General features: G+C 38.3%; 1 protein-coding gene across 1 annotated transcript in view; it reads left to right on the top strand.

The window, feature by feature from the left end:
- Window positions 1-24521, top strand: part of WDR76 (WD repeat domain 76) — a 28473-nt gene that overhangs the window by 2847 nt on the left and 1105 nt on the right. The window contains exons 4-12 of the mRNA XM_006093114.3: window positions 1477-1532; window positions 8209-8335; window positions 9842-9943; window positions 10044-10087; window positions 10986-11139; window positions 14639-14797; window positions 18279-18496; window positions 19889-20041; window positions 21711-21764. Of these exons, the coding sequence (XP_006093176.2) occupies window positions 1477-1532; window positions 8209-8335; window positions 9842-9943; window positions 10044-10087; window positions 10986-11139; window positions 14639-14797; window positions 18279-18496; window positions 19889-20041; window positions 21711-21764 (1067 nt within the window). The remainder of the gene's footprint in view (window positions 1-1476; window positions 1533-8208; window positions 8336-9841; window positions 9944-10043; window positions 10088-10985; window positions 11140-14638; window positions 14798-18278; window positions 18497-19888; window positions 20042-21710; window positions 21765-24521) is intronic.

The following is a 24521-nucleotide window of genomic DNA, read 5'->3' on the forward strand; positions in this document are numbered from 1 at the left end:
TGGCTAGATCTATACTAATATTTTATAATCATTATAATTAAATGTATAATTTACATGGTGTCTTTACACTGAGCAGTAAACTTCAGTGTGTGAGAGAATAACTGTTTAGGAGGATGTGTGATGTTTTCCCAAAAATAATAAATTGAATTCTCCAAATACCAGATTCCCAAATATTCAGTATGTGTTTGCATCTTGCGGGGAGGGTGAGTTAATATAATTTTATATAACTAAATTATATACATGTGTCATTAATGACAGTTCATGAGAAATTTAGACAGACTATCTCTAATTTTGATTTTAGTTAACAGAAATTATGATTTGATTTATTACATAAGTATAACATAACTTTTCTAGAAAATATCAAAGTATGATTGCCTTAGTGGAAGTTAAACGTTTTAATTTGTAATAGTATATTTGATTAAATGTTTAATGTTTAATCCTGTAAACTCATTAGCAACCTGGTTTAAGGCATCAGAATGTCAGTACTTTAGACAGTATTAGATATTTGCTTTTGTTATTATTATTATTATTTATTTATTTTTAAAATATATTTTATTGATTTTTTTACAGAGAGGAAGGGAGGGATAGAGTTAGAAACATCGATGAGAGAGAAACATCGATCAGCTGCCTCCTGCACACCTCCTACTGGGGATGTGCCCGCAACCCAGGTACATGCCCTTGACCAGAATCGAACCTGGGACCCTTGAGTCCGCAGGCCGACGCTCTATCCACTGAGCCAAACCGGCCAGGGCTATTATTATTTTATATATATATATTTTATTTCAGAGAGGAAGGGAGAGGGAGAGAGAGATAGAAACATCAATGATGAGAAAGAATCATTGATTGGCTGCCTCCTGCAGGCCCCACACTGGGGATCTAGCCCGCAACCCAGTCATGTGCCCTGACAGGGAATCAAACTTGACCTCCTGGTTTCATAGGTTGACACTCAACCACTGAGCCACGCCGGCCAGGCTGCTTTTATTATTGATTAGAGGCCCAGTGCATGAAATTCCCTTAGCCCGCTTGTGCCCTCTCGCAGTCCAGGAGCCCTCAGGGGATGTCTGACTGACGGGTCCTCCTTAGCATTGCCTTGGAGGTGGGAGAGGCTCCTGCCACCGCTGCTGCCCTCGCCAGCCGTGTGCCCGGCTTCTGGCTGGGCGGCACTCCCGCTGTGGGAGCGCACTGACCACCAGGGGAAAGCTCCTGTGTTGAGCGTATGCCCCCTGGTGGTCAGTGCGCATCATAGTGACCGGTGGTTCCGCCATTCGGTTGATTTGCATATTAGCCTTTTATTATATAGGGTAGAATAATTATCTCAGGTCTACTACCAAGAGCAGGTATCATTTTAAGGATCTTTATTTCCTGTATAGATGTTAGTTTATATGGATATAGTGGCAGATACTTAATATTTTAAAAGGTAAGCTGTGTAGTTATAAGCTATTATTTTTATGTGTATATACTTTGTATATTTTGCAGTCAGCTGCAAGGTTCCGTGAAATGATAAAGAAGAGACAGCCTTCTGAATCCAGAAGGTAAAAGATATGATTTGCAGTGTCTGCTCCATGATATATTGCTGAGTTGTTTTATAATTTGAAAAATGATTCAGCACAGTAAAATAAGTAAGATCAGAAACTCTGTAATTTAATCTTAATCCTTATAGTATTTCTGAGAGAATGCTACTTTTTAATAACTAAAGTTCTCATCCTCATCAAAGGAATATAGAGGAAATTGAATCTTGAAAGCTGATTTCTATTTAATACTGTTGCTGTTAATGGAGGGAAATCTTTACTTCCACTAAATTATTCTTATTTTTGCCTAGAAAACTATTATTCTTTTTTCCCCTTTTTAATAGAATTTATTGGGGTAAGAATGGTTGATAAAATTATATAGATTTCAGGTATACAATTCTATGATACATCATCGTATATTGTATTTTGTGTTTACCACCCCATGTCAAGTCACCTTCCATTACCATTTATCCCCCTTGTATGCTCTTTTACTTCCTCTCACTGGAAACTGTTATTCTTTTTTTTTTTTTTTTTATATTTTATTGATTTTTTACAGAGAGGAAGGGAGAGAGATAGAGAGTTAGAAACATCGATGAGAGAGAAACATCGATCAGCTGCCTCCTGCACATCTCCTACTGGCGATGTGCCCGCAACCCAGGTACATGCCCCCGACCGGAATCGAACCTGGGAACCCTCAGTCCGCAGGCCAATGCTCTATCCACTGAGCCAAACCGGTTTCGGCAAGGAAACTGTTATTCTTAAAGATTCTTCTACTTTCTTTTAACTTTTCTGGCTTTTTGTTTCTCAATTTGTTTTCTTTTACATTACTAGAATAAAGGAAGGAAATGAACATTTATTGAACATCTATAAAATACAGTGCAGTGGCCTAAAATTTTTGTCCTATTTTATCTCATTTAATTCTCTGTGTGTGTGTGTGTGTGTGTGTGTGTATATATTTTTTTAATTTCAGAGAGGAAGGGAGAGGAAGAGAGAGATAGAAACATCAATGATGAGAATCATTGATCAGCTGCCTCCTGCACACCCCCTACTGGGGATGGAGCTTGCAACCTGGGCATGTTACTTGACTGGAATTGAACCTGGGACCTTTCAGTCCACAGGCTAATGCTCTATCCACTGAGCCAAACCAGCTAGGGCTTTATCTCATTTAATTCTGATAACAACCAAATGTTGGAGGTAATATATCTATTTTGTGAAATAGAGAACAGGCTCAAAGAGGTAAAGTAATTTGCTTAAGGTCAAAATAGCTCAGAAGTGGAAGTTTTAGGATCTGAGCTTCAGGCTTCCTTAGCTTAAGTTCTATCTACTGCATTTTAGCAGTGCTTATGTATAAATGAAGAATCTAAAAATCTTGGTATCTTTAGATCATTAGTTTAATGCTAATGGTAATGAAATATAGCATCACTTTAATTGGTTTGATTTTTTTAAAACTTATTGATTTTAGAGAGAGGAGGAGGGTAGAGAGAGAGAGAGAAATCGATTTGTTGTTCCACTTATTGGTTGCTTCTTGTATGTGCCCTGACCGAGGATCCAACCCATAACCTTGGCATATCAGAACGATGCTCTAACCCAGTGGTCGGCAAACTCATTAGTCAACAGAGCCAAATATCAACAGTATGATTGAAATTTCTTTTGAGAGCCAAATTTTTAAAACTTAAACTATATAGGTAGGTACATTGTTATTAACTTAATTAGGGTACTCCTAAGGCTTAGGAAGAGCCACACTCAAGAGGCCAAAGAGCCGCATGTGGCTCGCGAGCCGCAGTTTGCCGACCATGGCTCTAACCAACTGAGCTGCCGGGCCAGGGTCTTGGTTTGATTCTAATACAGGTCAATTAACTTCAGGAAAGCTAAACTTAATTATGGCCATATATTTGCAAGTGTGTAATGTTAGAAGAGGAAAGTTATTAATCCTGCAAAGAAGTAGCACTGGTTATGTTGCCAGCTGATTAATCGCTTTATGTTTGCATATTTTTTATTAGTAAAGATTGGTGATTTGTTCCCAAATTCGTTCTTAGGCAACTTTATCGTTGTGTGAACATCATAGAGAGCACTTCTGCAAACCTAAGTGGTATAGCCTACTACTGTAATTATGTCTGCTATACGTTTATACCAAAGTAGGTTTGTTTACAGTAGCACCATCACAAATCCATAATCCATGTATATAAAAGCCTAAGCGACCCTTGCAACTGAATGACCGGAACGACCAGTCACTATGACACGCACTGACCACCAGGGGGCAGACACTCAACAGCCAACCTCCTGTGGCTGGCCAACCGCCTGCGGTCCCTCCTTCCCAACCCTCCCCCCAGCCAGCCGGCCGATTGGCCCATCGGCCCATTGCCCGTGGCGGTGGCATGGCAGCGAGGGAAGGAGGAGGGGGGTGGGTGGGTTGGGGAACTGCGTGGTGGTGGGATGTCGATGTCTGGCGTCCGTTCCTTCTGTGCCCAGGCCGGCGACTGTTGCCTTCTCTCCTGACCCCACCAGGGCCTTTGTGCCCTGGGCTGGGACAGGGAACCGGGGGTAGGTGGCGGTAGATGCGGCCCCTTTCCCAGAGGGGCCAAGGGCTGGCTCCCTCCTTGGTGCCAGCAGCCAGCCTCCTGCGCCCTGTCCCTCCCCCCGGCCAGCAGGCCCCAATCAGCCTGCCCACTGCAGTGGCAGTGCGGTGGTGAGGAGTGGGCGGGAGGCAAGGAACCAAGTAGGTGTCTGGTGGCCAGGCCTAGGGACCCCCACCATGAATCCGTGCACTGGGCCTCTAGTTGTGGTATAAAGCCCTGACAGTAGGCTTTTTTTTTTTTTTTTAATGCAAGTGCCTGACTGAGGCATGCATTTCAAAGAGACATTCATTTCACAGAGGCATCTGGCTTCAAGGATGGCTAACTAGAATAAATACATTGCCAGCCACTAGATAAAGAGCCAGGCCGCCTCCCCATACTTAGAGATCGTGGTTGATTATGACAACTAACCATTTGGGCTACTTGGTTTTGTTTTGTTTTTCTTTTTCTTTTCTAGTGCTTTAAATTCTTATGTTTTAAGTTCACCAATAAAGAGTGAGGTGGGGGCTAGGGCGAGCCAGCAGGGGTCAATGGGGAGAAAAAAAGGGACATGTATAATACTTTTGACAATAAAGATTTAAAAGAAAACAGAGTGAGCCTGTAAAACCCTATAGTGAGCCCTGGTCAATGTGTTTCAGTGGTTAGAGCATTGGCCTGTGTACCGAAGGGAAATCAGTTCAATTCCTGGTTAAGGGCACATACCTGGGTTGCAGGTTTGTACCCCAGCTCCGGTTGGGGCATGTGCGGGAGGCAGCTGGGTTGTAGGTTTGTTCCTTGATGTGTGGGAGGCAACCAACCAATGTCTCTCTCACATTGAGGTTTTTTTCTCTCCCCCTCACTCTCCTCCTCCCTCCCCCTTTCCTTGTCTCCCTCCCCCTCCCCTATCTCTTCCCCTCCCCCTCCTTCTCCTTCTCCCCCTTCCCCTTCCCCTTCCCTCTCCCCCTCCACCCTTCCACTCTTCCACTATCTAAAAGCAATGGAAAAATATCCTCTGGTGAGGAAAAAACCCCCCAGAATCCTCTGGTGAAACCCTAGACTCCCATTCTCGACCCAATAAAAGGAGAACCTTAGGCTCTTGCTTTCTGTCTATCCTTGATCTGGCTGTATGCTCCCTGGCATTCCTCGTAGGTTCCAGGGCCTGTAAATAATAAACTCTTCTTTTCTCTTTAAAGTTTCCTAATGGTTATTGCTAAAGGGCATCTTGCAATCACTGTGAGAGTAGGTCCAGTTGTAACATGGGTCTAGAAAGGGGAGATGTCTGGGAACCTCACTGGGGTCCAGGTGAGTGCCCCCAGGCATTTCTAGTTGATAGCAGTCCATAGACTGGAGAGGCACACAACAGTAATGCCTTGTGCTACAATGCTATGACTGCTACAAAGTCACTAGGCTAGGCAACAGGAATTTTTCATTTTCATTATAATCTTATGGGACCACTGTGGTGTATGTATTCCATTGTTGACCAAAACATGGCAAAGCAGTGCATAACTTTATAGGTATTAGTATCAAGTCGGGAGAGTGGAAATTATATAATTTAAAGGAAAGAGCATAGCTTTTGGAATTTGGCAAACTTGATTTCAAATTTTGATTCTGCAACTTATAGCTGTGGTACTAACTTTGGACAGTTTCCATAATTTTTCTTTCTTTTTTCTGTAAAGTTGATGTTGTAACAATCCAGAGGGGTTTAAAATAAAAAAAAATTAAATATACATACAAAAGAAGCACATATAAAATATTTGTATAGTTGAGAAAGTAATAGTAATACAAGCAACCACTCATGTACCTGCCATCCAGGTTAATAGAAATTACAGTGCCTTTGAAGGTCCATATATACACCTTCCTTCAGATATAACTATTATGCTGAATTTTGTGATAATCACTTCTTGAGTTTATTTATAGTTTTACTACCGATGAATGTATCCATAACAATATATTTAATTTTGCCATTTTTTGGTGTTCACATACAATACCATTTTTATATTTTTGGATTTTCTTATTTTTCTCATCTATATATATAAAAGCCTAAGTGACTGGCTGACCAGCCAGTAGCTATGACACACACTGACCACCAGGGGGCAGACGCTCAACGCAGGAGCTGCCGAGTGACAGCAACTTTGCAGAGTGCCCTCTCACACTCTGGGACCCCTTGGGGCAGGGGTCCTCAAACTTTTTAAACAGGGGGCCAGTTCACTGTCCCTCAGACCGTTGGAGGGCCGGACTATAGTTTAAAAAAAAACTAGTCGGCTGCTAAGCAACAGGCAGCGGCAGCAAAAGCACCCGGCGGGCCGGATAAATGTTTTCAGCGGGCCGCATGTGGCCCACGGGCCATAGTTTGAGGACCCCTGCCTTGGGGGATGTTGGACTGCCAGTTTCGGCCCAATCCCCACAGGCCAGGCCGAGGGACCCTCCGTGCTGGAGGGACCCTGCTCACTCCACAGACACCCTTCGAGCCCCGGGTGCTGCCCCAGGTGCAGCCGTCTGTCAGAAGAGAGACCGTGAGAGGTTGGCTCCAGGGCGTGTCCAGCCCGTCTCGCCCAGTCCTGCCCCGCCGGCCGCCTTCTAATTAATTTACTTTCAATGTGCACGAATCTGTGCACCGGGCCTCTAGCATTTATATATCTTAAAATTCATTCATGTTGATATGTACAGCTTTATTTCATTAATTTTTGTTGTATGAATGTACTATACACATCCATGTGCAGGTTTTGTGTAGACTCTCATGGAGTTTTTAACTCCCAGACTTGTCTACACTGAGCCTCCAGCAGTTGGTCAATTACAGTTTAGGTTTTTCTGGTGGTTCAGGCACTGGTTTCCCTGGTGGCTTTCATTCCGGAGTCTCTGCTCCAGTAAGCCATGAGTCCTGTGTTTTCCTGTGTGGCTCTCCAATATTGGGGTCAGTGGTTTTCACTGTGTCCTTGCCATTCTTAAGGATCCTAGAAAAGTTGTTGCTTTTTCTGTCCACCTTTTAAAAAAAAATTTAAATTCTTTATTGTTGAAAGCATTAAACATATGTTTCCTTTTTCCCCCATTGACCTCTCCCTGGCCATTCCCACCCCTCAGCATGAGACAGAGTGGTGACTTTCAAGTTCTCTACATGTGGAATCAGAAACTGAAAGTTCTAAACTACTATTTTAAAATGAAAAATAGGCCCTAGCTGGTTTGGCTGAGTGGATAAAGTGTCGGCCTGTGGACTGAAGGGTCCCAGGTTCAATTCCAGTCAAGGGCACGTGCCTGGATTGCAGGCTCGATCCCCAGTGGGGGGCATTCAGGAGGCAGCCAATCAATGATCCTCTCTTATCATTGATGTTTCTATCTCTCTCCTTCTCCCTTCCTCTCCAAAATCAATAAAAATATATTAAAAAAATAATAAAAATTTAAAAAGAAAAATAGTGCATTAAAATGTAGGGTATATACAGAGTGGGGCAAACATAGGTCAACAGTTGTTTGTATGGAAAATGATACAATAATACATAAGTAATAAGAATAAACTTTCACGTACTCACAATTGTAAACCTACTTTGCCCCACCCTGTATATGATTTTTAAAAAGTAAACTATATGGAAGGGAATATAATGAAATGTTTGTCTCTTTCCCATCCTAGACCTTAGTTCTCCAGGCCTTCTCCCTAGAGGCAACCACTCTTAATAGTTTCATGTATATTCTTCAATAGGTGATCTCAGCATGCACAAATGTATGTGTATATGCAACCTTTTTGTAAAAAATAAATAAAATAATATTTAATATGTACTGGACCTTGTTTTTGTTTCCTTCTTATGAGTTCATTTCATATTAACATAATATTTAATTCTTTATTCTGGCTACAAATTATTCTATTTGATATGTCTGTCATAATTTATTTTTTGAAACTTTGCACATTTTAATGTAGGAAAATCATTCATGTTAACAAACAGACAAAATTGTGAGGGTGTCATAATTTTTTTAACACCCTTCATCTTCCCATGATGAACATTTATTATGCTTTCAGAGTGTTAATTAAAATCAGTATAGCCATGTACATATGGCAGTGTGTGACTATATCCATGAGATACATTCCTAGAAGTTATCCCCTTAATATTAGTAAATTCATATAACTTTTCTGAGTATAACGTGAGTTTTTTCCACTTCTTTAGAAAGAAGCCTAAGAAGAGAGAAAATGAAATTGGATGTAGAAGGTCAATGCGATTACTAAATGTAGATCCTTTAGGAGTTTCATTACCGGAAACCCCAACCCAGCCAACAGTAGTAGAAGATGAAAATGTAAGGAAGAGTGCAAATACACTATATTAACTCAATAAAATACTGAACATTTTGAAGTGCTTGAAATTAGATTAACAGGTCACTAAATTATGTTTAATTTGTATTTATTAATTTGGTACTTGACTGTTGAATGGTTTAATGCAGCAGTTTTCAACCAGTGTGCCCCGAGAATTTTTAAAACATGCAATCCCTGACTAGTTAGGGGCACTGATCTCTTTTGCCTTACATTGTCAGATAAAACGATAATAGCTGTCCTGTGTGAATGAATCAGAATTATACCTATTTTTTTGGTCAGATTGGCCAAAAATACATTTTTTGGTGTGCCACAGAATTTTAGTAATTAGTTTATGTGTGCCATGAGATGAAAAAGATTGAAAATTGCTGGTTTAATGACTAAGATTTCTTAGTCATTCCTTGGTTGGATTCTCTGTCTCTGCTGGTTTACCTGCTATGGGATTGTGGGTAAATTACTTAACCTTTTTGAGTTCTGGTTTTCCCATTTTTAAAATTGCAGCAATAATAGAAACCTCAGTAGGGTGTTGTGAGGGTTAAATGAAATAGTTTCTATAAAGATCCTTACATTTTATTAGGGCTTAGTAAGTAATCAATAAATGGTAGTTATTAACTAATATTATTGATAAATAATATGTGTTAATAGTAATGGAGTTTTTAGCTATAGTTTAATTTTATGCTGTCTGGGTGGAAAGAGTCTTATTTACCAAATTATTGTCTAAATAAGATTTTAATCTTAAATAATTTTAGTCTAAATAATTATATTTTTTATTCCAGAGCACCTTCTGTTTTTAACACTCTATACCTCTAAATGTTTAATTATAATTTTGGAGATAACACTAATTAGGCTCATGCTTTGGAAGCGAATTGCAAATTAAGGTACTATGGGAAGAGTAGCTTTCAAAATTTTTTGAAGACTCCACTCAAAATAAGAAATATAATTACATTGAACTCATTACATACGCACACACACACACCCGTAAAACAAAACTTGTGAAATGATACTTACCCTTACTACATGTGATGCACTTTTGTATTTTCTATTCTATTCTTTTTTTTTTCCTATTCTATTCTTATTCACTAAAACACATTGCTGGTTGTGACATTAAAGTGATTTCATGACCCATAGGTTACAATCTCTTTTTAAAAACACTGGCATAGAATAATAACTTTGATTAATGAAATTGAACTGTCTGAATCAACTCTCATAACCAGTTATTGGCAGTGGAACTTTGGGTAAGTTAACTTCTCTAAGTTTCATTCCAGTGTTTTTAACATGTGATATCTCCTTTACTGGATTGAGATGATTAAAAGATAATACATTTTATTACTTACAGGATATGTGCCATTCATTCATTGAACACTATTTTTGAATGCTAATGATGTGTCACCCCTATGTTTGGTATTGAAAGTAAAGCTGTGAAAAATCTCAAGCCTCTATTCCAGGGCAGGGCGACATCAACTCTTTTATATGTTTTTATTTTTTTATAACAGCCTTTGTTACCTCCTGGGCCTTTAGAAATGACTCCTGAAAACCGAGATGATAACAGTGAACTACTTAAAGGATTTCTGCAGACTTGGGCAGAAGTGAACAAGGTATCAGTTGGGTAGGCTTACATAAGCTTTTAGAATCATTTGTTAATGAAAATTCAGTACATATATTAACTTAGTACTTTGATCTCTCCCATTGTTTCAGACAAGTAGTAAGAATAATGAGAAGGAGTTATCGAGCATTAAAAGGTCAGTTAAAATTCCTGGTCTTTATTCACATTTTCTGAGACCTTTAATTTATAAAGACTATAAAACTGGAAATTTTGAAAATGAGATGAAAATTTTATCCATAATATTTCCTAACAACTGTTGATTTTGTATATTTCCTTTAAAGTATTGCCATATGCAATACCTCTAGGTATAAGCTTCATGAATGTAGGGGTTTTGTCTCAATTCCCAGAATAGTGCCTGGCACCTAGTATATATTCATTTGAATGACTGAATCCACAAACATTTTTACTCTATGTTCTTTTATTTTCTTTTTTATTGAATTTATTGGGGTGATATTGGTTTGTCATGTTCTAATGTTTATATAATTTTGCATTATACTTTTTCATTAACATTGTGATTGAATGTTACTAGATTCTTTAAATTTTTTAATTGCAGAATATTTTATTGAGTAGGTGGAATTTACTTAACCTTCTCTTACCCTCATGGTATTTGGAGTTGTTTTCTATTTAGTTTTGTGTGCTTGTATGTGTGTATGTGTTTGTTGAAGTATATGTGTATGATAGTAGATTATTTCCTTAGGATAGATTCCAGCAGTGAGATTAATGTGTCAGATATTATGGTACACATTGCTGAATTGTTTTTCAAAATCTTTTTTTCTTTTGAAAATCTTATATGAATTTATTCTGCCACTAGCAATATATATGAACTAGCAATATATATGAATGTATGTGTTTAACTGTAGCCTACTAGTGTTTTATAAGTGAAAAATAGTACCTCATTATTTACAGGAAGTTTAATATTTCCCCACATTTGTTTACTAATTGTGTTTTTTTTTTCTTTTTTGTGTCATCTTTTTACTTATTTTGTCAATTAAGAATGGTTTTATGTCTAAAATATAACCTTTTAATTTTCTCAGCTACAAAGCCAATTTAAGTGGCATGGTCATTAGTGAAGATACTGTTTGTAAAGTTACCAAAGGTTCAGTATTCTCTATGGCTCTTCATCCATCAGAAATTAGAACTTTGGTGGCAGCTGGGGCCAGATCTGGGCAAGTTGGACTTTGGGATTTGGTAAGTTATTAATATTTTGAAGATATAAAGTTTGACTAAAGTAAATAGTCTGCAAGAAAATAGCCTAGAACTATATGTTTATAGATGTTACTTATTTATAGTTTTGTGCTTTGTGATTCCAAATTTTAGAAATCTGAGAAATTTAAATTTGCTTTATAGAACTTTAGCATTTTTAGCTTGAATATCGTTAGTCATCTGGGCATACATTGACTGCCAAGAAACTTTATTATAACTTTAAATGTATACATGAAAAGATCACACAAAGTTCTTATTTTTCTAATTATGTTTAAAATACAATTTCTCAGACTTATAGATACAGAGAACATTTTGACTGTTGCCAGATGGGAGGGGAATTGAGGGGATGGGTGACAAAGGTGAAGGGATTAAGCAGTAAAATTGGTTGTTACAGAATATTCACGGGGATGTAAAGTGCGGCATAGGGAGTATAGTCATGTTCCAATAACTGTGTATGGTGTTAGATGGCTGTGAGATTGATCGGGATAATCAGTATGTTATGTAATGTCTAATCACTGGGGTGCACACATGAAACTAATATAACAATATATGTCAACTGTAATTGAAAAATAAAAATGATTTTGGTGTTGTGTCTAAGAAATCTTTGTCTAGGTCAAAATCTTGAAGATTTTCTCCTGTTCCCCCCATCCCTTCCGCAAACTTCTATAGTTTTAGCTTTCACGTTTAGTTTGCTGATCTACCTTGAGTTATTTTTTGTATGTGTGAGGTAAGGGCCCAAGTTTATCTTTTTTTTTCTTTATTGATTAAGGTATTACATATATGTCCATATCCAAGTTTATCTTTTTGTATGTGAATATCCAGTTGTCCCAGTACTATTTGTTGAAAAGACAATACTTTCCCCATTGAATTGCCTTGACACTCCCTTGTTTTTCATTTTGTTTTATTGATTTGAGAGAGAGAAACATTGATTTGTTGTTCCACTTATTTATGCATTCATTGGTTGATCCTTCCCTTGATCTTAGCCAAAAGGCTGAGAAGTGATCATTGGTTGATTCTCAGATATGCCCTGACCAGGGGACGAACCCTCAATCTTGGTGAATCGGATGACACTCTAACCAACTGAGCTACACAGCCAGGGCTCTTAATTTTTTCTCCTAATTTTCTGTCAGTTTTGTAGTCGCACCTAGGATCAAAAGTTCAGTTAGCCTGTATTCAGTCATCCATCCACCCACACATTGAGTATTTTGTGTGAGGTGTTATTCTAATACTCCCCCGCCAGTAAACGTTTGTGAGCAAAGACTGTCTCTGTCCACATAGAGTTTAGAATTTAGTAGCAAAAGCAGGATTAATGAGATAATTATCAACTGTGTAATTTCATATTCGGTAAGTGGATTATACACTGATTCATGTCATGAAGGAAAAGTAGTGTTTTGAAAACACATAACGGGGGACTGGCCTAATTTGCACGACCAGGGAAGGCGTCCCTGAGGAAGTGAGAACGGAGTTGAGATTTGAAAGCTGAGTAGTAGGAGTAAGCCCAGTAAAGGAAAGGGGAAGAGTGTTCAGACCAGGGGAACAGCATGTCAAGGACCTTAAGCAGGAGGTGCTTACTTGATGCATTCCAGAGCCTGTGAGAATGCCTGTGGCTAGAGCATAGACAGCAAAGGATGAACAAAGGCGATGAATGGAGGAAGCTGTAGAGGTGGACAGAGGGCTGATGTATATCTTTATAATTTTTGTTTAAGAATTTTGTTTTTATCCTAAAGGCAACTGGAAACCATTGAAGAGTTTTAGGCTGGGTGTTCCCTTTATTCCTTATGTAACGTCCTTTAATGTTTTTGCCCCTTTATTTCCATTCTTACTGCCACCATGTTGGGCCAGGGCCCCATCTCCTCTTTTGGGATTACCATCTTTGTCTTAACTGGTGCTTGTACTTCCAGCTTTCCTATACCAATCCAGTGTGCACAGATAGTCACAGGCTCAAAACTAACTGGTCCTGGACTCATTTAGGTTTAAAATAGTTAGGCTCACTCTTAACCTGGTGTATTTAGTTTAAAGTGGGGGGTTGGAATTTTCTCATAAAATGAACAAAAGATAGTCAAATATAAAAAATTACTTAAAACAACAAGGAAGAAATATAACTTGAAAACTGCTTACCAGGACAGAAACAAATTCTGTAGCCAAGATGATAGGGGGCACAGTGTAGTTTAGCTTCTACCATGCCCTACCCTGAAAATCCATTCTGGTGAATTGACCAAATCTGAGATTTTCACTTATATTCTCAAAACTAGAGAGAAGCACATTGAGGGGATATTTAGATTTTTCCTCTTTTGAGTGAGGAATAAGGAATGGCTGCTGGAGGAAAATGGGGAAAAAAAGAGGGAGTGAGAAAAGTGACTAGTAGAGGTGTTTGTGATTGTAATTTTTCTTCTTTTTTTAAAAAAATTGTGTTTAAAATTTTAAATAAAAAAGAAAACAAAAATGGAGGAGTATTTTAGAGCAGACTCAACCAGATTTGGAGATGATAGTTGCTTTGGTTCATAACATGATGCATGGCATAGAATATAACTTAGTCAAATCAGAAAGTGATGACTTACGAGTTGATAATCTAGTTGTGGAAAAGGTAATCCCCCCTTTTATTGAATTTATTGGAGTGACATTGGTTAATAAAATTTTATAGGTTTTAGGTGTACAGTTCTATAATACATCATCTATATATTGTATTGTGTGTTCACCACACCAAGTCAAGTCTTCTTCCTTCACCATTTATCCCCCCCAATACCTTCTTCTGCCTCCCCCACACCCACAACCCGGGCATGTGCCCTGACGGGGAATAGAACTGTGACCTCCTGGTTCATAGGTCGATGCTCAACCACTGAGCCACATAGTCCAGGCTGTACCACAGCTTTTTTATTCATTCATCTACTGATGGACACTTTGGCTGCTTCCAAATCTTGGCTATTTTTGTACATAATAATATTAATGTGGAAATTAAAATTCATGCATTTTCATTGTGTACTTAGGGAGTAAAATATTTCTAGAACTCTTAATTTGTTCAAGGACTAAATACCTTGCAAAAAGTATTCTGAGAATGCTGTATGTGCTCATATTATATAGCAGCAAACTTAACGAAGCAAAGTGGTGACGGTATTGGTACTGTTTTTGGTAGTAAGGAAAAATACTGAGTGGATTTTTCATTTCCTGAGGATTTTATGAACTGAAATCATAATGAACATTAATTTTTTTCTCTCTTTATAATGAAAAAACTACCTAGTTGCAAAAAGCTAGAAACTTAAAAATAAATGTGACTTATTGTTGAATTGAAAATTAGAGAAAAAAGTAGCTTAGTGACAGTATAAAGTTTCTAGTTCTGACTTTCTGAATGGGAGGTGGTGAGTGTAATGATAGACTAAGAAAAGATTGAATATAATACAGATACCAATAGTATAATGACATAATGACAGAAAATATTACTACTTTTCATTAGTTTTTGTTCTTCTTCCTTTCCCCAACCTTCTTCCAGACTCACCAACCAAAAGAAGATGGAGTTTATGTTTTTCAACCCCATAGTCAACCGGTTAGCTGTCTTTACTTCTCACCTGCCAATCCAGCTCACATATTGTCACTGAGCTATGATGGCACATTACGCTGTGGGGATTTCTCCAAGGCTGTTTTTGAAGAGGTAAATGTTAATGTGTTTACATATTGTCTCAGGTGATATTCTGGATTCTTTATGAAATGACACATGAATCATTATTCCACCAGTTAGACTGGGGAAGGTAGTAGCGACTTCAGAACTATACTGCTCAAGTCCCAAACCATCTATTACTACTTGTGTGACCTTGGCAAGTTACTTAACCTGTTTGTGCCTCAGTTTCCTTAGTTGTAAAGTAGGATAGTACCTTATAGAGTTGTTATGAGGATTAAGTGCAGATGAGTTAGTGTACATAGAGTACTTAGAACAGAGTTGTGAAACCATACCACAATCTAATTTTAGAATATTTTCATCACCCCTAAAATAAACCCCTTGATCATTAGTAGGTATTCCCAATTTCCCCCTCCCCCAGACCTAGACAGCCACTAATCTACTTTATGTCTCCATAGATTTACCTGTTCTGGACATTTCATATAAATGGAGTCATACAGTTTGTACTTTTTTTGTGACTGGCTTCTTTTACTTAGCAAAATGTTTTCAAGGTTCATCCATGTTGTAGAATGTGTTGGTACTTAGTTCCTTTTTATGGCTGAGTAATCTTCCATTGTAAGGCTATGCCAGATTTTACTCATCCATTCGTTAGTTGACAAACAGGTGGGTTGTTTTCATGTTTTACTGTTGTGAATAATGCCACTATGGACATTAATGTACAAGTTTTGTGTGGGCATAGGCTTTCCTTTCTTTTGAGTATACACCCAAGACTAGAATGGTGGGTCATATGGTAACTCTAGGTTCAAATTTTGCGGAACTGCCAAACTTTTTTCCGAATTGGCTTTACCATTTTACATATTTATCAACAATCTGTGAAGGGTTCTGATGTCTCTACATCCTTGCCAACACTTGTAATTGTTGGTGGGTATAGCCATCCCAGTGGGTAGGAAGTGGTATCTCATTGTGGTTTTGATTTTTGTTTCCCTGATGATTAATGATGCTAAGCATCTTTTTATCTGGCCATTCGCATTTCCTTAGAGAAATGTCTATTTGGATCATTTATCTATCTTTTTAGTATGTATTGAGTTTTATATAACAATTCTTCCACTTATTTTTTTTGTCAGGTTTACTGAGGTATAAGTTAAATATAATAAAATTTAGGAGTACAGTTATGTAAGTTTTGGCAAATTGTATACACCTGTGTAACCACCACCACAATCAAGATACAGAAAATTTCCATCACTCAAAAAAATTACCTCATGACCCTTTGTAGTCAGTCCCCTCTTCCTTCCTGAAGTCCCTGCCAACCACTGATGTGATTACTGTCCCCATAATTTTGCCTGTAACAGAAGGTCAAGTCAATGGAATCATTCAGTATTAGCTTTTTGTGTTTGGTTTCTTTCACCTAGCACAGTGCCTTTTTTTTTTTAATTGATTAAGGTATTACATATGTGTCCTTATTCCCCCATGGCCCTCCCACCCCCACTCATGCCCTCACCCCGCTGGTAGCACAATGCTTTTAAGATTCACCCATAATGTTGCATGTTAGTACTGTGTTCCTCATACTACTGTTTAAACAATCACCTTGTGTTAGGCATTAACTTGAGTGTGCTTTTAATATATTATTAAGCCTTATAATACCTCATGAAATAGTAGGTAATGTTATCTCCCATTTAACAGTTGAAAAAACAGGTAAAGAGGCTTATTAGCTTGCTCAAGGACATAACTGGCAGAACTAGAATTTGCACTGGGGTCTGTCTGACTCCAAAGCCTCACTCTACACTTAACCATTTTATTTTATTTATTTTTTAAAATATATTTTATTGATTTTTTACAGAGAGGAAGGGAGAGGGATAGAGAGTTAGAAACATCGATGAGAGAGAAATATCAATCAGCTGCCTCTTGCACACCCGCTACTGGGGATGTGCCCTTGACCGGAATCAAACCTGGGACCCTTCAGTCCACAGGCTGATGCTCTATCCACTCAGCCAAACTGGTTAGGGCTACACTTAACCATTTTAATATATTGACTGAATACTTCAAGTTTCATTTGTGTATACGGGCTTTTTTGGGTGTATGGTGGTTGGGATGCCTCTGGTATATTAATTTGTTAATCTCAGTTTATAGTAATACTTATTATAACCTAAAATCAGCAACAGTTTATGATTCAACAATAAGAACTGTGGTCATCCTCTCTTACTTGAGCACTCACACATTCTACAACATTTATTTTTTATTTCTTACTAGAGGCCTGGTGCATGAAATTCATGCACTCCGGGGTAGGGGGATCACTCAGCCCGGCCTGCGCCCTCTTGCAGTCCGGGAGCCCTTGGACTGCAAGATTCCTGTGTTGAGCGTTTGTCCCCTGGTGGTCAGTGCACATCATAGCGACTGATCATTCCGCCGTCCGGCTAAATGCGAGAGGGCGCAGGCCAGGCCGAGGGACCCCACCGGTGCACGATTGAGGCTGGGGAGGGATGTGGGAGGTTGGCCAGCCAGGAAGGGACCACGAAAGGGCCCCTGGGTGTCTCCAGTCCGTCTCACTCAGTCCCGATTGAAGGGTTGTACTCATGCATGTGGGGTGCATGCTTTCATGCTGTTTCCGCCAAATTCTCACTCTGCCATCTGCATGATGCAACTGGAAACGTGATTCATCGGACCACATGACTTTTTTCCAATGCTTGACTGTCCAACCCTTGTGTTCCTGTGTGAATTGGAGATGTTTTATCTTGGTAACTGCAGACAGCAAAGGTGTTCGAACAGGCCTTTGGCTTCCATATCCCATATGATGTAGTGTGCGGCTAATTTGCCTACAAACGTCAGGTGGTCATAATAATCTGGCCACACACGTTCAAATATATCCCACGTTCAAAGGCTGTTAAATCGCGTTGTTTACCCATATCTTCAGAAAAAAACCACTTCTGTTGTGGTAAACAACCTGCTTCCCTATTTATAATGGTCTGGCCCTCTAGCAACTTCAGCGTGAAATTACAGCTAATTTGCCTACGAACATCAGGTGGTCATAATAATCTGGCCACTCAGTGTATATCTTAGTGAAGTTACTAGGTATGAGCATTAAATATTTTGATGTATCTTCCTCAGCTGTCAGAATTTTGTGTCTCTACACTTCCATCAAGAGTAGGTGAGCATTCAGCCATATATCTTGGACTTTATTGGCAAAGTTACCTGGTATATTAAGGTGTTTCAATTGGGTAGAATTCAGATTTAGTCCAGTTCCTAGTATGTTTCACAGGGTAGATCTGAAACTGAAGTTTATTGGACTTAAGAGATTTGGGATGTAGCCGTGACGGGTGGACCGACCATTTTCTCACAATTGATTGGTGCCTTAGTTTCTGATCGGGGCAATCATTTTGTCCTGTCCTTCCTGTGGGGATGGTGGAGGATAAATGAGGTTAGTTGGGTAAAGTGTTTCATAACTTTTTAAATCAAAGAATTTATGCATTGACTTTCTTTAAAAGAAGAGTTATATAAAGTTGATTGCTACTTATATCCTTAGGTGTATAGAAACGAGGGAAGTAGCCTTTCCTCCTTTGACTTCTTGGCAGAAGAAGCCTCCACTTTGATAGTAGGACACTGGGATGGAAGTATGTCATTGGTGGATAGACGGACACCTGGAACTTCTCATGAGAAACTGATCACTTCTTCTTTGAGCAAAATAAGAACTGTTCATGTCCACCCAGTGCATAGACAGTATTTCATAACTGCAGGATTGAGGTATGTTCTTCATAAAATTTTATGATTTAGGTCCTTTATTTTAATCCTCACCCAAGGACATGCTTTTATTGATTTTAGAAAGAGAGGAAGAGAAAGAGAAAGGGAAACATTGATGTGAGAGTGAAATATTGATCCATTGCTTCCTGCACGCACCCCGACAGGGATCGAACCTGCAACCTGGCTATGTGCCCTGACTGGGAATCAAACTGGCAACCTTTCAGTGCACAGGACGGTGCTCAACCAACTGAGTCACCCTGGCCAGGACTATGATATAGATCTTTTTGTTTTTTGGATTGTTAATCCTCACCCAAGGATATATTTTTCCATTGATTTTTAGGGAGAGTGGAAGAGAGAGGGAAAGACGGAGGGAAACATCGATGTGAGAGAGACACATCAATTGGTTGCCTCCTGCATGAGCCTTGACCAGTGCCTGGGCTGGGGAGGAGCCTGCAACCAAGATACATGTCCTTGACCGGAATTGAACTGGGGACATTTTGGTCCACAGGCCGATGCTCTATCCACTGAGCCAGACCAGCTAGGGCTATGATATAGGTCTTTTAATGTTAGGGATAATATTTCAGTTTGGTTGTTAAAGATATCTGACTTTTGTGATACAGCTGAATAAATTTTTTTTTCTACACAGTATTTTTGAGTGTGATTAAAAAAAATCTTTTGGATTTAATTAATAGTTAAAGTATTGAAACAAGCACACATTTTTGTTTTCCCTAGCATCAAATGCATTTACTTTTTGTCTTTTGAGAAAAAAACTTGTAAAAAAAAAAAGTTATGTGACCTTATAACTTGTTGGTCTGTGTTAATTTTTTTTCTTGGAGATATTGGAAAACCAACTAGACCAGTGGTTCTCAACCTTCCTAATGCTGCGACCCTTTCATACAGTTCCTCATGTTGTGGTGACCCCCAACCATAAAATTATTTTCGTTGCTACTTCATAACTGTAATTTTGCTACTGTTATGAATCGTAATGTAAATATCTGATATGCAGGATGTATTTTCATTGTTACAAATTGAACATAATTAAAGCATAGTAATTAATCACAAAAACAATATGTAATTATATATGTGTTTTCCGATGGTCTTAGGCGACCCCTGTGAAAGGGTCGTTAGACCCCCCAAAGGGGTCGCGACCCACAGGTTGAGAATCGCTGAACTAGACTCTTATCTCAATACCCACTGGTTACATTGTTACGCTTTTGGAATTTTTGTAATATTTTAAATCTTTACTAGTGTTTGTAAAATTAATGCAGAAGATTAGAGGGTTCTGTCTTAACTGTTCTCGAATGTGGTGAGTGTTTGTCTAATTATGATTAGCACTGTCCTAGAGGCTTATTACATGTACTGTGGTAACACCAAGACTTATTCCTCCCGTTACAGAGATGTTCATATTTACGATGCAAGGCACCTGAGTCCCAAGGGAAGCCAGCCTTTGATTTCTTTGTCTGAACACACAAAGAGCATCGCTTCCGCTTATTTTTCACCTCTGACTGGTAACAGAGTAGTAACCACATGTGCTGATTGTAAGCTAAGGTAAACTGGGAAGACAGAGATATGTTAAGAAATCTAAAGTGTCTGTAGCTACTGTGTCAATAAACCAGTAGCTTTGTTTACTGCTGATCCTTGTTCAGTCACTAGTGTTATTGTTTATAGCTATATCTATAATAGCTGTAAACCTGAAGATCAATGACCTGTATTTGATGGCTCTTTAGGTTTTGTTTTTTCTCTTTAGTTTTATGCCTGGAAATTTCCTTGAGATTAACAAGGAAGGCCTGTAGCTGCCCTGGGGAATAAATAGATGCTGGGCTTCCTTTCAGCACCGAATAATCTGGATATCGAAATGAAAGCAGGCTTGTGATATCTTGAGAGGGAAGTAATGTTAGCACAGGGAGAAGCTCTGACTTTGGTGACAGTAGGTTCTATTCTACAAGTGAAGTGCTGAATGGAAGTTGCAGAGTCCCAGGCCATGGACAGGCAGAAAAGATCCCAAAAATTGGGCTTCTGTACGAGCTAGTAGATACAGTTTTATGGTTTCAGCTTTGGTACCTTTCTATAGTGACTTCCTAAAAGTAGACTAAGAAATGTAATATAAACCAGTTGAACCAAAAATAAAAAATAATGCCAATAAAAAGATGTGGAGAATAATGCAACCACAAAGGAAAATGATTTTGTTTTCTTCTTAAGTCCCTGATTTTGCTTAACATTGCAAGCATTTCTCCGTTTATGAGAGTTTTACCTTAAGTGATTTTGGAATTCATTCATTATCTATTCACCAAGGATCTGTTGAATGTAAACTGTGAACCAGGCTCTAGAAAGGCACCTAATTTCTGTTTAGACCCATCTGTTGGGAAGAGCTTGGTCTGCAGTGTGTAGCAGGTACCCACTTAATTTCTAGCAAAGTCTGTGAGCTTTACCAGGTGGTACATTAAGGGATTCAGTCACCAGGCGTGGCAGTTCCGTGTTCCCGTTCCACCCACACAGTATCCTTTGTCTCAGCAGCTGCCATTTATCCCGTTCCCGTACATTTGTGCTGTAGAGTTTACTCTTGTTACATTAGCTGTTAGGGATTTGGATTTCTAGTAATCTAATCAGGCAGTAAGCTCTAGTGCCAAGAAACTGCAGTGGAATAGCTAGGTACAAAAAGAAGGGGAAGGTGGTAGCGATATGGTTTGTTTCTTTCTGCCAGGGTACCTGGTGGAAGCTTCTGGACTCCTCCAGCTGCCCCACAGGAACTCCTCCCCTTGGTTGGGTCTTAGTCTTGCCTGCACCTGGAAATGACGCTTACCAGGCCCTCAACTGATGAGTCTCATAGGGAAATTGCTCTTGATACATGCATGTGCTTTTCGATTATTTGTGCATTTTTAGACCACACCCCTAAGTATGACCTACTAGTATATTACTGTGAATCTGAATGTAGTTTTATAATCCAGATTATTACTTTAGAATGTACATTTTAAGTTTGGCGTAATAGTGTTTAAATTATTTTACAATACATAATAAGCTCTAAATTTTACCATATTCCTTGTAAGTTTCATTAAATATATTAGCTGAGGTTTATTAGATACTGATTCTATATATTTTAAAATAATCACTTCATGTCATGAACCAATGAAAAGGTTATTAAACAACACTGATGTTATTTCAGAAAAATTTGCAAGAAATAATAAAGAGTGTTACTTTATTCTTGTTCTTTATTTTGCAGGATCTTTGACAGTAGCTGCATATCCTCTCAGATTCCTCTCCTCACCACCATCAGGTAGGTTTCCCGATGCCAAATAATGCAGAACCTGGATTGCCAAGAGCTATTTGTTGGAATACATACATTAGACACCTGATTGTCAAAGAGATGTAATAGGTCTGATTTTTGTGTTCTAGTTTGTCAGCATCCCAGGTGGTTAGTTCCTCTCCTATCCAGAAGGGTTCTTGCTTCCAGGTTCCCTGTATTTGTAAAGAGGTTCAGCCTCTTTTAGTCCGAAGCTGGGTGGTTATTTTTGGTTAAGGTGAGTGACTTTATTCCAACATGCATTACTCATGTCATAGTATTAAAGAAGACTGTGACTACTCACCTGGTTATGAGGCTAGCGGGAGCTCTATTTGGGCCTATTTCTTCCGGTCTTCAAGTGTTTCCCCATCCTCCCGCTTTATTTATTTTGTTACCCTCTTTTTACATCTGCTACTTTTAATGTATGTATTCTACACCAAACTGTACTCCATGCCTTTTCCCTAGACATCCTGATATCAGTACTTATGACATTGGGGACAGGGTGAGCAATATATGTTGATTGTTGCTTCATGAGTTTTATAGTCTATAGAGGCTATATTTAAGTATACTTGTTTTCTTTTTCACAAATTTCTTAATTTTCTTTTCCAAACTCTATTCTAGTTTATTAGTTTCTACATGTATTTTTAAAACATTTATCTAGGGTGATGATTCTGGTGTCGGTATTAATTCTTATTAAAAGTTAAAAGCATTGAGTAGCCATGGGAAATGTGATTCTCTGTAGTCCAAACTTCTTTAATAAGAAAGGGGTTTTAAAGTTTGATGTAGTCCTATTTGTCTATTTTTGCTTGTGTTGTCTGTGATTTTGGGGTCATATCCAAGAAATCATTGCCAAATGCAATGCCTGAAGCTTTTCCCCGCTGTTTTCTTCTAGGTGTTTTATAGTTTATGGTGTTATGTTTAGATCTTTAATCCATTTTGAGTTGATTTTTACTGTCTAACTTCATCCTTTTGCATGTAGATATCCAGTATTCCCAGCACCATTTGTTGAAGAGACTGTCCTTCCCTCATTGTGTGGTCTTAGCACACTTGATCATTTGACCACATACATGAGGATTTATTTCTGAGCTTCCTATTCTTTTCCATTGGTCTGTACTTCTGCCAGTATCACACTGTCTTGATTACTGTTGCTTCTTAGTATGTTTTGAAATCAGTAAGTTTGAGGCCACCAACTTTGTTCTTCTTTTTGGATTGTTTTGGCTATTCATGATCCCTTGAGATTCCATATTAATATTAGAATTTTTGGTTTTTCTTTCTGCAAATTGGGCTTTTGATAGAGATTGGTCATTGTTAGTGTATAGAAGAAATACAACTGATTTTTGTGTGTTGATTTTGTATCCTGCAACTTTGTTTTAACAGGGTTTTCTTTTGTGTGTGTAATCTCCAAGATCTCTATATATAAAAGCCTAAGCGACTGTTTGACTGGTAGCTATGATGTACACTGACCACCAGGGGGCAGACCCTCAACGCACAGGCATGGACACATGGAACAGACTGATGAATCTCAGAGGGAAGGGGGGAGGGTGGGAAGAGATTAACCAAAGATCTTATATGCATACTAGAGGCCCAGTGCACAGATTTGTTGATTTTTTCTTGTTGTTGTTTATTTTTTTGATGGGTCATTCTGACAGGTGTGAGGTGATATCTCATTATGGTTTTAATTTGCATTTCTCTGATGATTAATGACTTTGAGCATTTTTCCATGTGTCTCTTGGCCATTTGTGTGTCCTCTTTGGAGAAATGTCTATTCAGGTCTTCTGTCCATTTTTCAATTGAATTGTTTGTCTTCTTTTAGTTGAGTGGGTTTTTCTTTTTACCCCCTACTCCAGCCACTTGGGAGGTGCTTGATAACTGTTTTAATCTCCTTACTAGTTGTCGGTCTATTTAATTTTTTAAATTTCTTCATGATTCAGTCTTGGTAAGTTGTGTGCTTCTGGCAATTTATCCATTTCTTCTAGGTTATCCAATTTGTTGGCATAAAATTGCTCATAGTATTCTTTTATAGTCCTTTTTATCTCTGTGACATCAGTTGTAATGTTCCTCTTTCATTTCTGGTTTTATTTATTTGCATTTTTTCTTAATCTAGCTAAAGTTTTCTCAAGTTTGTTGATCTTTTTGAAAAGCCAACTCTTAGTTTTTTATATTGTTTTTCTGTTCTCTAATTTATTTACTTCTGTTCTAATCTTTATGATTTCTTTCCTTTTGCTACGTTTCGGTTTAGTTTATTCTTTTTTTCTTGGAGGTGTAGTAAGGTTTTTTCCTTATTCTTCCTTCTTTGTTCCTTGAGGTGGAGTTAGGTTGTTGATTTTGAGATCTTTTTAATGTAAGGGCTTACTGCTATTAATTTTTCTATTAGTATTGCTTTCACAGTATCCCAGAAATTTTGGTATGTTATGTTTTCATTTTCATCTTTTTACAGACATTTTTTGATAATCCCTTATGATTTTTTTCTTTGAGCCTCAAATTTTTTACTTTAGAGATGTATGGAATATAAATTGATTTGGGGGTTTGTTATCAGGGGAATACAAATATGGAAATAGCAGCTCTTGTTAAAACAGTGATAACCAGATTACATATTTCTTCTTTCTTTTTTTTTAAATATATTTTATTGATTTTACAGAGAGGAAGGGAGAGAGATAGAGAGTTAGAAACATCAATGAGAGAGAAACATCAATCAGCTGCCTCCTGCACACTCCTACTGGGGATGTGCCCACAACCAAGGTACATGCCCTT

This window comes from Myotis lucifugus, unplaced genomic scaffold (genome assembly GCF_000147115.1).
Source record: "Myotis lucifugus unplaced genomic scaffold, Myoluc2.0 scaffold_109, whole genome shotgun sequence".
NCBI classification, from domain to species: domain Eukaryota; kingdom Metazoa; phylum Chordata; class Mammalia; order Chiroptera; family Vespertilionidae; genus Myotis; species Myotis lucifugus.